General features: G+C 41.7%; 1 protein-coding gene across 4 annotated transcripts in view; it reads right to left on the reverse strand.

Annotated features, from left to right (window-relative positions):
• RALGAPA2 (Ral GTPase activating protein catalytic subunit alpha 2) overlaps positions 1–16,034 on the reverse strand; it is a 283,670-nt gene that overhangs the window by 217,296 nt on the left and 50,340 nt on the right. For all 4 annotated transcript variants that reach the window (XM_075862975.1, XM_075862976.1, XM_075862974.1 and 1 more), the window contains exons 12-16: positions 14,982–15,119; positions 10,712–10,860; positions 8,677–8,788; positions 6,800–7,037; positions 3,952–4,116 (exon numbers count right to left, since the gene is read on the reverse strand). In XM_075862975.1, the coding sequence (XP_075719090.1) occupies positions 3,952–4,116; positions 6,800–7,037; positions 8,677–8,788; positions 10,712–10,860; positions 14,982–15,119 (802 nt within the window). The remainder of the gene's footprint in view (positions 1–3,951; positions 4,117–6,799; positions 7,038–8,676; positions 8,789–10,711; positions 10,861–14,981; positions 15,120–16,034) is intronic.

The following is a 16,034-nucleotide window of genomic DNA, read 5'->3' on the forward strand; positions in this document are numbered from 1 at the left end:
GTTTTTATTTTTCCATCAGGAAAGTCGTGTGAGGACTTATTTTTTGCGTAACGAACTGTAGTTTCCATCAGTACCATTTTTAGGGACATGCGACTTTTTGATCTCTTTTTATTCCATTTTTTGGGAGTTGAAGTGACCAAACAATTGTGATTGTGGTACGGTTTATTATTATTTTCTCTTACGGCGTTCACCGCGCGGGATAAATAACGACATCGTTTTGTAGTTCAGGCCGTTACGGACGCGGCGATACCAATTATGTATAGTTTATTTGTTTATTTATATATTTTTATTAATAATAAAGAACTGATAAGGGAAAAAGGGGGACTTTTACTTTTATTACTTTTAAATCTTTTATTTTCTTATTTTGACACAACTTTTTTTTACTTTTTTACACTTTTTTTACTTTGTCCCACTAGGGGACATGAGGGCAGGAGGCTCTGATCGCTATTCTAATACACTGCACTACATACGTAGTGCAGTGTATTAGAGCTGTCAGCTGTTCGCTGACAGTAAGCATAGTGGGTCCTGACTTTGTCGGGACCCACTAGGCTTCCGTCGATGGCGTAGCCAGAGTCCATTGTTAGGATTCTGGTTGCCATAGTAGCCATCACGGCCCGCTATCGTGTAGCAGGCCGGCGATGGCAGCTTAACCCCTAAGAAGCCGCGATCGCTATTGAACGCGGCTTCTAAGGGGTTAATCGGCGGGGACCACGGCGATCGGTCCCTGCACACTAAGCTGTGATAGCCTGCTGTCGGAAACAGCAGGTATCACAGCTCAAGCACGCGCCGGGATTAAATGGCGCCGTGTTTACTCAGGTCAGTAATAGTACTGACCTGAGCGCGAACGTTCTACTTAGCAGGACGTACTATTACTGACCTGAGCGCGAAGGGGTTAATGTGACCCATAATCTGTACAATTCCATTGAAAAACTAACTGAAATAATTGAGGAAAAATAAAAAAACAACAAAACTACAGTAACGTGGTTGCATAAGTGTGAACACCCTCTTATAATTGGGGATGTGGTTGTGTTCAGAATTAACCAATCACATTTAAAAACATGTTACATAGTAGTCAGTACACAGCTGCCATTATTTAAAGTGATTTTGAGTAACCCCATATAAAGTTCAGCGGTTCGATTAGGATTTTCCTGACATTTTCTTTGTTGCATGTGACAGCAAAAGCCATGGTCCGTAAAGAGCTTATATCACATCAAAAGAATCTGATTGTTAAAAGGCATCAGTCAGGAGAAGGGTACCAAAGAATTTCCAAGGCATTAGATATACCATGGAACACAGTGAAGACGGTTATCAAGAAGTGGATTACATTTGGCACAACCGTGACATTACTATGAACAGGATGTCCCTCAAAACTTGATGAAAAGCCAAGACAAAAATTGGCCCGGGAGGCTACCAAGTGGCCTACAGCAACATTAAAGGAGCTGCAGGACTTTCTGGCAAGTACTGGTTATGTAGTACAAGTGACCACAAGCTCCCGTATTCTTCATATGTCTGGGCTATGGGGCAGGGTGGCAAGATGGAAGCCTTTTGTAACAAAGAAAAACATCCAAGCCCAGCTACGTTTTGCAAAGACCTACATCAAGTCTACCAAAAGCATGTGGGAAAACGTTTTATGGTCTGACGAACCAAGGTCGAACTTTTTGCCATAATTTCAAAAGGTATGTTTGTCGCAAAGCGAATACTGCACATCACCAAAAGTACACCATACCCACAGTGAAGCACGGTGGAGGCAGCATTATACTTTGAGGCTGTTTTCTGCAGCTGGAGCTGGGGCTTTAGTCAAGTGGAGGGAATTATGAACAGTTCCAAATATCAGTCAATATTGGCACACAACCTGCAGGCATCTGCTAAAAAGCTGAAGAGAAACCTTTCAGCACGACAACGACCCAAAGCAGAACCTCCAAATCATATATAAATAAATAATAGTGAGACACACTAAGGCCTCATGCACACGACTGTAGCCGTGTGCACGGCCGTGATTTTCAAGTCGGCCAGCCGCGGAGTGTCACCCGCAAATCATGAGCCGTGCACATGGCCGCGTCCTATTGTTTCTATAAGCCTGGACCATGCACGAACCGAGGAAACCACGGTCGTGTGCATGGGCCCATAGAAATGAATGGGGCCGCAATAGCATGTTCGTGTGCATGGGGCCTTGCATACATTTATAGTAAATTATGTAAAAAAAGAAAAGTTTTACCATTGTTTGGAGTAGTGTTTGGTATTTTCTTCACTGTAAGGCCCTGTTCACAGAGTTTTTTGAAGGCAGAAAATTTTGCCTCAAAATTCCGCTTGAATTTTGAGGCAGATTTTGATCTGCCTGCACACCGTTTGCCATGTTTTCGCCCGTGGCCATTGAGCACCGCGGGAAAAAATGCTGCGGAAAACACTTTCTCTGCCTCCCATTGATGTCAGTGGAGTAAACACCCTAAGATAGGGCATGTCGCTTCTTTTTCCCTCAATGGCCGCGGGCAAAAAACATGGCAAACGACGTGCAGGCAGGTCAAAATCTGCCTCAAAAGTAAAGACAGAATTTTGAAGCAGAATTTTCTGCCAGCAAAAAAAACTCAGTGTGAACAGGGCCTAATACAGGATCTCTTGGACTAGATACAGCAGCAGGTGAGGAAAATGTGCTGACTGGATTGTGTGTACCAAGATGTCTGACATAGGTGGAGTGGGCAGACTTACATTTATCAGGCTGTGAAAGGGGCGGGGGAGGGAGATGGGTGCCTGTACTTAGATCAGGGATAGATGGAAGCACAAAGGATAATGATGATGATTATTAGTGTGTAAGACAATGTGCAGGCAGTGAGCTGGCTGCCTGTAATTAGTAATTAGAGCAGGAAAGGACCCTGTGAACATAGAGGGGCGTGGCAGTATTCAAATAGCTGAGATGCTTTGGAGGAAGAGGGGATGCAACTGTCTCCTCAGATGCAGCAGGGGATCATGGGTATGGTGGGTTACAAGACAGGAAACAGACAGCAAAGGATGTAACCAGACACCAAGGGATGTAAACAAACAGAAAGAGCAGCAGTGACGATGGAGATCAAACAGAAACTGGTTAGAAGTTTAATAATGGGTATTAGAGAAGGCAAACCAAGGCTGGGGGACACTTTACAAAAAAAATAATTTCCTGCACAACCCCTTTAAGGGAGTGCAACTTTATGCAACCACGTTATTTTTGTTCCTTATTTTTAAAGATTTCCGTTTGCTTTTCAATACAATTGTACAGATTATAGGAGACATTTAAAGGTGGAAGTTCTGAAATGATTCATCTTGGACTGATTTTGTAACATGACAAAAATCCGGCATTTTAACAGGGGTGTGTAGACTTTTTATATCCACTGTATAGATTTTTAAAAATTGTATTTTTCGGGGAAAATAGGTTTTTATTTTTTTAAAGCACGTCACCAAAAACAATGGAAGCAATCAATCAAAGTTGAACCTGCCCATAGCCCATCACAAAAAAAAATCAAAAACGGATTTCAATAGTAGAAAGAGGCAGAGACCAGGAAGATCCTTAAAGTTGCTATCCGGAGAAAACAGGAACCATTATTTATAGAAATCAGTATTCTGTAAAAATGTGCAGAGAGACTGCCACAGTGCTCTTCAGCGTGCTGTGATAGCCAGTTTGTGTGGTTTAGCCACAGACTACAGACTACTACATATAGTGCCTGTATTCTGCTGCCTGCACCTGTAGGGTAGCGGCAGACAAAACAATTTCACTGCCATTTTCCAGCTCTATTAGTACAACGTTCCACATTTGTAAACAGGAATGAAATCTCATAACACCATTATATTAGAGAATTACTCAAAGAAATCAATCCCCAATATGTAGAGGGGATCCGAGATAGAGCTTCACTGTAACTTTTCAATTCAAAGAAAAAAAACTGTTCAGAGCCCTTGCTTGTATAATATTTCTGCACTAAAAATTACCTGTGGCTTTTTGCCGCACAATGTTCCTCGCTTTCTCCACACCGGGAGCCCCAGATGTAGTAGCACTGCGGAATCTCATCGGCTCATGAGCGTCTGGATGATTTTTCCAACTCAAAGAGAACGACCTGCCCACTGCAGCACCCTTCTGAGGATCAGCATAGCCACCTAGGACAAGTATAGAGAAGAGCATCAAAAGGTTTTCCTGAAAACTTTTTGTATAATGAGAAAGTACATAATTAACGATCCTTTCATAAATACATATCAGGAAAACACCACAATTGACCTTATTATTTGATATAAAACTGTACTTTACTAAGCAGCCACTAGATGTCACTATTTTAACAGATACATAAAACCGCATGCAAGCTTACACATAGGTTAAATACCTTTCTCTGGATTTCCTGTGTGATTTAAAAGTAACATTTGGGATTAAAGGCTATGACCAATTTTAATGGTCCAGTACATTTAAAATTAAAAAAAAGAGGCAACTCTGCAGATAGTTTTGATTAAAAAATCTCCTAATGTACGGATGTAGCCATCTTTAACTTGACTGATAACTTGCTGAAGCGTGAGATCACACAACAAAAGCCATTGAAAAGTCATTGACAAAAAGTCAAGATAAGGGATCTAGCCACTGTTTATTTAAGGAGGTTAAACTCAAGGTAAAGACGGCTACATACATATACGTTGCATATACAGATGGCTGTATACAGTGGCGTAACTACCACTGCTACGGGGCCCACGGCTTGAGGGGGCCCGTGCCACTAGCCAACACGCCCCCCCATATGTCCGCTACAGCTGTAGCGACGCTACTACGGGGCCCGTGCCACCGAGCCTCTAACATTTATGGGCCGGGCAACACAGGTCCTGGTGCTAGCGACAGCCACCACCTCCTGCAGTAATTGTACCTACGTCTATAGCAGGTACACTTCTGTATTGCAGTGTATTATGCCTGTCAGTGTAAAACTCTGACATGGCCTAGCGGGCATTAACTAGATGCAGCCCCCGGCTGCCAAAGAAAGCGCCGACACCCTGCGATCCCATGCAGGGTGCCGGTGGGGTAAGAGGGGGAGCCCCCTCCCTCCAAAACTACTTAGATGCGGCACTCGCTATTGAGCGCCGCATCCAAGGGGTTAAACGGGCGGATTTTCGATTTCGATCCGCCCGCTCCAGCAGCGCTGCTCCAAGCCCTCAGCTACCGGAGGTAACAAAGCATGAAGTTTTTTTCCTTTACACGGCACCGCTTATTTATTCTGATGCAGCATCGGGAAAAGGCGTATTTATCACTATAAAAGCCCGTTAGTGGCCGCCGTGAAAAGGCGTATTGGCAGTCGCTAACGGGTTAATCAAGACTATTTTCAAAGTTTTTTTTGGTTTTTTTATTGGCTCAATAAGCAAAAAGTTGTTGAAGTGTACATATTCTTTAGGGACTATACCAGTAATGTATATTAGATATATATATATACATACATATTAAATCGAAGCTAACATTAGAGCATAGGAAAGCATGTGTAAAGGGAAGTGTTCTATATATATTTATATCTATGTACATGTGAGTGCAGATATTCCTCCAGAGATAGGTGTGTATCTCTACCCTCCGGGGGAGGGGAGAAGATCGTGGACACATCCTATTCATTACGTGGTCGAGGGGGGGGGGGGGAGCTAGGCCATAAACAGTCCCATGGCCTCCCCCCCTTGCACATGCATGAGCACATGATGTCCTACAGACGTGCACGGACAAGGTATAAGAGGGGCAACAGGCATGCTGAGCCCTCTCTTGCTCTTGCCTCCCTTACCAGACACCAACAGCTCTCTTGTTCCTGACTCGCCAACCTAGGACCGCTAAGTATCCTCCCCCTCTCTGCTTTCTCTCCCCCCTATACATTATCCTACCCTTCTCCCCATCAGCCCCTACCTGAATAGAAGCTGGATTACACCAAAGCAAGCCTGCTGAACTCCCCTTATTGTGTAGTTCCAGGGTTAGTTAGAGCCAGGTGGGGGAGGGTCTCATCGATAGAGAGTGCATTGTATTGTATATGTATGTTTAGGTAAGTGGGTGGGTGGTATAGTATAGTCAACAATACTGTGCCACGTGTAGTATTTGAATACTTCATAAATATTAAGTTATTATATGTATTGAGGTGTGCTGATACTGTATAGTGAATATGTTTAGTTAAGTGGGTGTTAGTATAGTATTGTAGTATATTTTACTGGTACTGTGGCACGTGTAGTATTATGTACTGGGATTCACTGATACTATACTGTGAATATTTACTGTGTTCTGTGTGTGGTATTTTTCCACTTACTTAGCAGCATAGCGATTAGATTGATGTTAATACAATAGAAAGGTAGGGGAACTAGGTATAACCCTAGTGACCCTAATATAAAGGAGGTGGTAGTAGTGGGCGACAAGCCAGTGAACCACGCTAATACAACAGCCCTATAAAAGCATGCACAAATGGATTATATGCGAAATGGTGCCCTATCTCAATGAAAAGTCCAACAATTATTTCATTGGGGGTTTCCAAAGTGACAACAAAATGGTATATGCCCTTTGTTAAATATTGAGGACATTACTGATCAAGGCATTTTAGCCAGGAAAAGGGCAGAGGCTGGCGTTTTTCCTGAGCTCCGCCATACTAGCGGTCTTTGACAGTTCTAGTTGTCAATAAGAACTGGCCTCCTACTTAGGAAGTGTAGGTGCAAATCTGGAATTCATAAGACGGAAATGTAAATTGCGAGACCAAGAACTTGACATACATTTACATCACAGTGATCAAATGGAATAGATGAATGCAGCTAACTAGTATCTATACATCCATATAAAAGAATGGTTTTCTTGACTTACCTTTTCCCCTCTGTTTCTTCTCCTTCTGCTCACTGAGCTTGTCCAAAGGTAAACTGTTCATGTCCAGTCCATACACAGTCCGCGCTAACACCGCAGTAAGGGAGTCCATGATCTTGGACCACTCGTTGATAAGCTCTTCCCAGTCGGTGAGTGAGGCCAGTACGCTCAGCAGCTCATCCCACAGTTCTCGAGATATAAAAACGCTCAGATTGGCTCTGATCCAGGCGACGATTAGAGTCTGTGACAAGAAAGCAGTCTATTAATGTGTCTGCAGAACCTCAGTCATTGCTATCAAGTCATTGGTGATAAATAAGAGACAAAGGCCTTTTAAAACATGCGTCAAGGAGACTGACAAACATATAATATAAGGTTCTCAATGATAGGATTTCACAGACTAACTAAAGGCCAGATTCATGAAGCCAATACGATTCAGGTCAGAAACTATGTAAAAAGCTTTAATCGTAAATCACCAATTAAATAAGAAAAATCTGTAAAAGGAGAAGACAACCAAGAATGAAGGTGAAAACCAAATATCGGCTTTCCAGTGTTATTTTCCCATTACTCAGCTCTTTATGTACAACATCCCATTGCTTTACATTTAAATCCCATGTATCGCCATCTACTGGCGATTCTCTAATGAACTTGCCTCTTTCATGAACAAGCGGCCCTTTAAACACTTTAAATATGTTATAAACAAGGGGTTAAACTTGTAAATGCTAAGCGCTCTCACCAGAAGTCTCACAAAACCAGAGTTTGGGTATGTGCACACGATAACTGCAATTACGTCTGAAAATACGGAGCTGTTTTCAAGGGAAAACAGCCCGATTTTCAGACGTTTTTTGAGCAACTCGCATTTTTCACGGCGTTTTTGGAGCTGTTTTCATTGGCGTCTATGAGAAAACCGCTCCAAAAACGTCCAAAGAAGTGTCCTGCACTTCTTTGACGAGGCAGTCATTTTACGCGTCGTCGTTTGACAGCTGTCAAACGACGACGCGTAAATGACAGGTCGTCGGCACAGTACGTCGGCAAACCCATTCAAATGAATGGGCAGATGTTTGCCGGCGTATTGTAGCCTTATTTTCAGGCGTAAATCGAGGCATAATACGCCTTGTTTAAGCCTGAAAATAGGTCGTGTGAACCCAGCCTTAAGGGGGCTGTATACCCTGCCTGAGGTCCAGCTGAAAAGGACAATTGGGCGGGGTATTGTGAGAAAAGATCTGTTCGTCAGATACCTCAATAGGGGTGCTGAGCGACTTACAGACAGCAGCTCGCATTGCTCTTCCTAAATGTCCTTTTCATTTGGATGGTAGCCCCCAACTCTGGCTCTAGGTACTGTATAGGGAAAGCCCTTCGTACCCACGAGTTTAACCCTTTTAAAGAATCTTTATAGATCTTGTTTAAAGTGTCTCTGTCTTACAATACAGGTGAACAAAATGCCAGGCATAAGGCTAACACTATGTAGAAACTAGAGCAATGTATTCCATTCAGATTTATACTTACCCATGCCACACATGGCAAGCTCCATTATACCAATTTTTTTAAGCTCAAAGAGTAACTATACTTGAAGAAAACTTTGCCATGATGACATATCAATTTTGATGAGTGGGGCCCAAGTGCGGAGACCCCGACCATAGCTGAAACGAAGATACAGAAGCATAGTTAGGATAAAGATGGGTTCGAGTAGAGAAGATCACAGCATCAGCTGCGGCGTGCTTGTCTGAGCACTTCTGCCCCTTCGTCTCATCGATGGTGGGAGTCTCAGCACCCGGGCTCTCAGAAACCAAAATTTTCTGCTATGTCGCTGACGTATAAAAAGTTTTCTGAAGGTGCAGATACTCCTTAAGAACAGTTAACGCAACGCAAATTGTAGAACCCACCCGGAATATCACGCCAGCAAGATCCTGAGAGAACAAGTCTTTTTTTGAGGGATCCTTTGGTTTCTGAATAACTGCTTCTGTTATCCGTAGTAAAATCTGTAGCATCTGCTCCCTGTATAGTGAAACAAGAATAGAAGAAAAACAGTTGTAACCTTGTGGGGGAGATTTACGTGCTAGAAAAATGCTCCAGTTATGTCAGAAATTGCACCAAAAAAAAGTGGAGTACATGGAGGGCCCTTGGCAGTTTTGAAAAGTGTCCAACATTTCTAACAATATATATACACACACACACATATATATATATATATATACACATATACACACACACACACACACGTCTAAATGTACATGATATTCGAATCTTCCCAATAAGCCGAATGTTCCATCATGCCATATCTCTATTATCGCTATTTTCTTCTCCAAATAAAAAAAAATAAAAGAAGAAGCAGCCTCTTTTTTGTATCTGTAATACCCATTTTGGATCTGTATTTGTTACAATATGGCTTATCTGTGTGAAACCACAACATAGCGTGAAGAATCCATATGGGCAGAATACGGATATAAAACATGGACAATGCCACTTTCACCTCCGTATTTCTATATGATCTTTTGAATGGGGCCCAACACTACAGTGAGTACCACAAAGCCACAGATCAAACGGTTCCTTCTACACGGATGGACGGCACTCCATGTATTCTGATTACATCCAAAAATTCTGAAAGAACTGCACATGGGGAAAAAAAAGTACATCTAAAAATGAAAAAGCTTCATTATGTTTTCAGAAGACTGAATAAAAAAAAAATGTTTGAAGAAAATTGGCTGCATATTAGAATATTTAAACAATAAAGCCCAAATAGAAAATCCAGCATTTTCCCGTCCTGTAGAATTGGCCCAGGAATACCATTTAGTATCTGCAAAAAGCCACATCTTGGAAGCCTATAAAAGCCTGATCGCTTGGCACGGCTAGGTTGTAAATAGCTTTTATGCCGCTACGGATTGTTAAAATGTTCTTTTGATGAGAAGAAATGTCAAAAGCCAGAAACGTGGCACGTCTTCCACCATCATCACCCGGATTTAAATGACACAATAACAAAAAACGCAGAAGAACCTATAACCTGCCAATAACAAAACGGTTCACACAAAAGTGCAATCCTAACTACTATGATGAAACCGTGGATAATATAGATTTGTGCATGTTACAGAACCAAGGAAAACCATTTGTGTATTCACCAATGATTGACCACAAGACCTTCCAACCCCCTATAGCGCAGTAACGGCACAAACTTGAAAAAAAGTTTTAAATCAAAAAGGTCTTTTACTATCGAGAATCTCTAATGTGACCGATCCTTAGGGACAAAACGTTCACGTAGCATTTTCGGGGGGTTACCAGATGAGGACACCTCTATCTATTGGCCACGTACAGTGTATGAAGGACATAGATGCCAGCTTTGCTTACACATGGCATACTCTGTCAATGCAGTGGTTCCAGAAAATTGTAGCAGATCCAGTCTAACAACGCACACAGTGTGGCGAGAGCGTGGCTTTTACACTACACGTATCCGACATGTATTTGAAAAAGGTTTCAGACAGGCCAAGAACCAAAAAAGTGTCTACAATTAAAGTGAGTCTTTAAATTTGGCAGTATAAAAGGTATTTTATTATCTGCTCTTAGTAATAATAAGCCATTGTTTCCCTGGTGTCAGCCGCTCTGGTCATCAGGACTACCAAAGGAGCGACAGAAGAAAAAAAAAAAACAAAGAACAAAAGCAAGAAGAAGCAACATCTCAAGTACAACAATGTGTCCTTTTTTTCCACTCATTTTTGCGCAATGTTTTGGCGGCAGACAGTTTCTTGAGCGCGAAGATGGATGAATCTTTACATAATTGCTATACTTGGACTTAGCACTACATCTAAAAAAAAAATAAAAAATAAAATAAAAAATATTAAAAAAAATAAATAAAAATTGGTCACAGAACCATCCTAAGCTCACTTCCCATCATGTCGCTAGTAAAAAACCATCGTGCAGATCATTTACCATGTCTTTTTATCCATCACAAGATCCATGATCATGCGCCTATAAATGCTTAACACAGACTTGCAGGCTTCCACTTGCTCCTCCAGCAGCATAGGAACTTCTGGACATGGCTCCAACAGGAACACATTTGCCGAGTTGGTTAAGAACACCTTAAGATAAAACAATACGAGGTTACTTTTCATCTAGTTCTATTTAAATAATACTTATTCTACTTCTCTTTGAAGAAGGGACAGTAAAGCAAGCAGGTCATTATACGAATATTTAACCCAACTCTCCCACTTCCTCCAAATGACATCTTGTTGTGGTTAAAAAACTGAAGTGTCTCCGCAGACCACGCAAATGTGTTTCCTTAGACCCTGGAAATGTCGTAAGACCGTTTGCTTAAAAGGATACTAGTAAAAGAGAACCACTAGTTTAAAGTACACCAAGAAAAAAAAGTTATTGGCAATCATTTAAAAAATATTAAATGGATAATAACGTTTCAAACAACTTATGCTAATCTAATAGTGTACTGTTAAAATTTAGTGGTTTTATCCATGCAAATTCTGGGTGAAGTTACTGCCACTAGGAGTCTCCCTTCCTGTAATTTGCTGTCCACCCCCTGTTGTCAAGCAAAATCCATCTCTAGTTATATAGCAGAGGAGACGGACTACAGGAAGTGGGGTCTGCCAATGGAAGTCTATGGAGAGGGGAGGGGGGATTATGAGCAAAGTGAGAGAGACCCAGACGCTGCAGCAGCTTCCTAATACGTTTCTCATCTCATCCCAGTGCTGGAATCCCAGCTTCACTGTAATATAATCTCCTCCATGCTGCTGCAGCTTCTATATATGTGTGATAGATAGAGGTAAGAGAGATGATTCTCTTTTACTTGTGCCATGTATAGAAGACATGATAGCAGTTCGGCTCCCACTAGCTCAGAGACAACTGAGAAAGAGAGAGAACCTGCAGAGGGGAAAACTGCTAAAAAAAAATGCAGAATATAAGTCATATAATGACCAGAAATAGTGTTCTCTCTCATGTATACACGACAGCTTATTCTAAAAAGTTACCTGAAAAGTTAGGTACGATTTAAGAATGAATAAATTCACAGGGGACAGGATAATCCAAGTAGGAGCTGTATTATCATTCACTAAGCTTCAAATCTTAAACAGTTTCTAAAGATACGGCCATTAAACATGCTTGGCGTTCCAACTCTGACTTTGGCCAGTAGGACAACCATTGTTTTCTGCTGTGAGAAGATAAAAGTTTCCTATACCTTTACTCCTTAAAACGGTCCTGCAATTGTGGGTTGCCATCAGTGTTTCCCTTCAGTGGCTTGTGAGCCACATATGGCAGGGTCTACTTATGGCTGCAGGGACTCGCTTAGGTGTAGACTTACTAGACACATAGTAGGTCGACTGCAATTCAGTGATGTGTTTAACAAAATGTAACCATATTTCCAGCAGCATTTTTCTTTTTCTAGAATAGGAGGTGTATTTGGCTGAGGTAGTGTAGCTCTGGAACTTAAAGAGGCTCTGTCACCAGATTTTGCAAGCCCTATCTGCTATTGCAGCAGATCGGCGCTGCAATGTAGATTACAGTAACGGTTTTATTTTTAAAAAACGAGCATTTTTGGCCAAGTTATGACCATTTTTGTAGTTATGCAAATGAGGCTTGCAAAAGTCCAAGTGGGCGTGTTTAAAAGTAAAAGTCCAAGTGGGCGTGTATTATGTGCGTACATCGGGGCGTTTTTAATACTTTTACTAGCTGGGCGCTCTGATGAGAAGTATCATCCACTTCTCTTCAGAACGCCCAGCTTCTGGCAGATCACGCGGTGACGTCACTCACAGGTCCTGCATTGTATCGGACGAGCGAGGACACATCGGCACCAGAGGCTTCAGTTGATTCTGCAGCAGCATCGGCGTTAGCAGGTAAGTCGATGTAGCTACTTACCTGCAAACGCCGATGCTGCTGCAGAATCATCTGTAGCCTCTGGTGCCGATGTGTCCTCGCTCGTCTGACACGATGCAGGACCTGTGAGTGACGTCACAGCGTGATCTGGCAGAAGCTGGGCGTTCTGAAGAGAAGTGGATGATACTTCTCGTCAGAGCGCCCAGCTAGTAAAAGTATTAAAAACGCCCCGATGTACGCACATAATACACGCCCACTTGGACTTTTGCTTTAAACACACCCACTTGGACTTTTGCAAGCCTCATTTGCATAACTACAAAAATGGTCATAACTTGGCCAAAAATGCTCGTTTTTTTAAAAATAAAAACTTTACTGTAATCTACATTGCAGCGCCGATCTGCTGCAATAGCAGATAGGGGTTGCAAAATCTGGTGACAGAGCCTCTTTAAAGTTTAGTTGCCCTTTTTAAAAAAAAAAAAAAAAGAAAAAAGTTGAGCTTTTTAACATTTTTTGCTTCTGCTGCTTAGTTTTAGCGACTAGTGGGGGGGGGGGGGGGGTCTCAGTTCTCAGACACCCACCGATCAAAACATGTCAAAAGTTTTTTTTCAAAGTTAACAACGCTTAAGGACCGCTGGTATACAGCACGATAAAATAATGCTTTCGATTAACCTCAATCATGGGTCTTTGTTACAAATAAGTTATTTTCTTGGCTTTTACATTTTGTTAATCAGATATTTTCTTTGCATTAATAGATACAAAGCGAATATAAAACAAAGCATTCAACTCATAAAAGTTCATTAATTACCGAGAATAAAAAACTGAAAATAAACCCATTTTCTTCCTGAAAAGTATCACAATTTGGCTTTGCTCACTCCGTGCATATTTGCTGCGGATTATGCATGTATTTTTAAAAGTCAAAACTGGGATCGGAACCTAAACAGAAGAAATATAGAAAGGAAGGCCTTTGGAAATATAGAAGTCTGCCCTTCTAAATTCAATTCTGGCTTAAGAAAATAAATAAAAAAATGCATGCAAAATCTGCAGCAAATTTGCCCTGTGTGAACAAGGCCTTTATGTTTACAGAACACTAGGTGGCAGTATTGATTAGTAATTGGCTGTGCGACAACAGAGCAACAGTAAAGAACACAAAAGAAGTTCCAGTTCCATTATATACCACCAATTCCACGAAGTGTATTATTCTTCACACAGCAGTCCCCTATGGGCTATTAACGTACATTCATAGCAATTTCAATGAGACCGACACTTCAGAACGCGTGAAACAGGGGCAGTACTGCAGGGGTGCAAGACTTTCTTGTAGGCAGTGCAGACCGCTATACGGATGCCTTAGAATATTGCCAGGTGAAAACGAGGAGGGAGCAGACATAGTCCGAACATTCATAATGCAGTTTTTGGAGACAATATGGAGCGGAGGTTGTGAAGCATCTGGCTGAGATTTTTGAAGGTTTGAACTATTTTTAAGTTTGGAGATGTGGTCTAAATTTGACAAACGCTTACCAAATCTATAAAGCGCATGCAATATTTTCCATTAAAAAAAAAAACAGTAACCAGCCTATGTGGGATCACACCAGTCCAACAATCTTTTTAAGGTTTTTCTAAAACGAAGTGATTGTGCCAAAACGACATGATATCCGTAAGGCATTTTTTGAGATACTGAAAACCTGTCCTGAGTATCCGAGCTCTCTCTAATAAGGAGTCCTGCTGCTGGTCAGCAGAACATAGTCAAGGAAAGGTTAGCAACAATTAGGGTATGTGCACACACAAAATCAAAAAACGTCTGAAAGTACGGAGCTGTTCTCAGACATTTTTTAACCAGTCGCGTTTTTTGCGGCCGTTTTTCTATAGAGTCTATGAAAAACGGCTCCAAAAAGGGACGTGCACTTCTTTTTCGTGGGCGTTTTTTTTTTTTTGCTGCAGCCTTTTTTTTTTTTTTAAACGGCCGCGTAAAAAACGCCCCGTTGGAACAGAACGCCGTATTTCCCCTTTTAAATCAATGGGCAGATGTTTGGAGGTTTCTGCTCCCGATTTTTCAGCCGTTTTTCGGGATATTTACGGCCCGAAAAAAGGTAGGATGAACATACCCTTAATGTATGCATTCACTGACAGCAAGGAGAGATCGTGCAAGGCGTAATGGAAAGTTGAATATATTTCTATTATATAAATCAATATGCTTTATTTAAAAACAAAACAAAAAAAAAACACGTAATTCCTCAAATAAAGCCTAGAAAATAAAGGCAGAATCTGACAGATATATATAGATATTCACACACTGATATTATACCCAAGTCCCTCAGTGTTTATGTCAGTCATTGGTGTATTGGCATGCTCAGGCCACTCACAAGTCCTGGCATGTTAAAGTTACCTGTAAAGCAGCTTGATCCCCCGCTTTGACATCCATATTCTCATCCTCGCACACGCAACCTCGGCTAACAGCGCTTGTGAAAGAGTACGTCCTCCCCCAGCTGGACGAGCGCTTGTGTCCACTCTGCTCTGCCGAGACCTTTAAAAAATGTCAGCACAAATGAATAACCCTTTCATGACTGATAAATTCAGGCTGCAATGTCTAGATTAAACTTCAGTGGGAAATGGTAAAGGTCACTGCACCAAAAACACAACTTGTCGTGACTTGAGAAATGATTAACGGCATTCAATGATGTTACAATTGTATTAACCTATGGCGTGTAGCGGCCTAGCTAGTAAGGCCGTCTGCAAGGTGCAGCATAATCACAATCTCATGTGCAGAGAAGTTCCTTTAATCCGGCATCTGCCATGTGAGACAGTCTGATCATCTGGAACTGTGCTCCAGAACAAAACTGTCGTAAAATCAGCTTGTAGTTCACAAGCAGAAGACGGTCCATGAATGACCAACTAGGAAATTCCTCTGACTAAAAAATATAGTTCCAGCATTTCTGTGTGACATTATATATTGGGTTTTTATAGACTTTCTATGACAGCCCACTAATCCGAATGACTTAACAATCCAGCACTGATAACAATTCTACACCGAAGGCCTCAAAACTGCGGACAACGCGATATAGGGTATGAGGATGGCAGTGCACATATATATACATCTGGTCTCTGTCATGCAAGTTGCATGACCAAGAAATCGATGTTTAATTCCTGCGGGAGACACAGTCGCAAGTGACACTGGGGGACCTGATGTCTGCCAGTCCTGCCACCTGTGCTCAAGCGGTGTCATGATCGAACACTAGAGCCGTCACTTCAGAGAAGAGAGTGGCACCAAGGGGAATCAAACGTTGGATTCTCAGCCCTGCATGATCGAGACAAAACGGTAACTTTACAATGCCCTCCCCCTAGATCACGGTCAGCGGTTTTGCGACCTCAAAACTGCTGACGGATTCTTTCGCTGTGTATTTTTTTGTTATATACATTTATAATTTACATTAATAATATT

The sequence above is a fragment of the Rhinoderma darwinii genome, chromosome 4, assembly GCF_050947455.1.
Source record: "Rhinoderma darwinii isolate aRhiDar2 chromosome 4, aRhiDar2.hap1, whole genome shotgun sequence".
NCBI classification, from domain to species: Eukaryota; Metazoa; Chordata; class Amphibia; order Anura; family Rhinodermatidae; genus Rhinoderma; species Rhinoderma darwinii.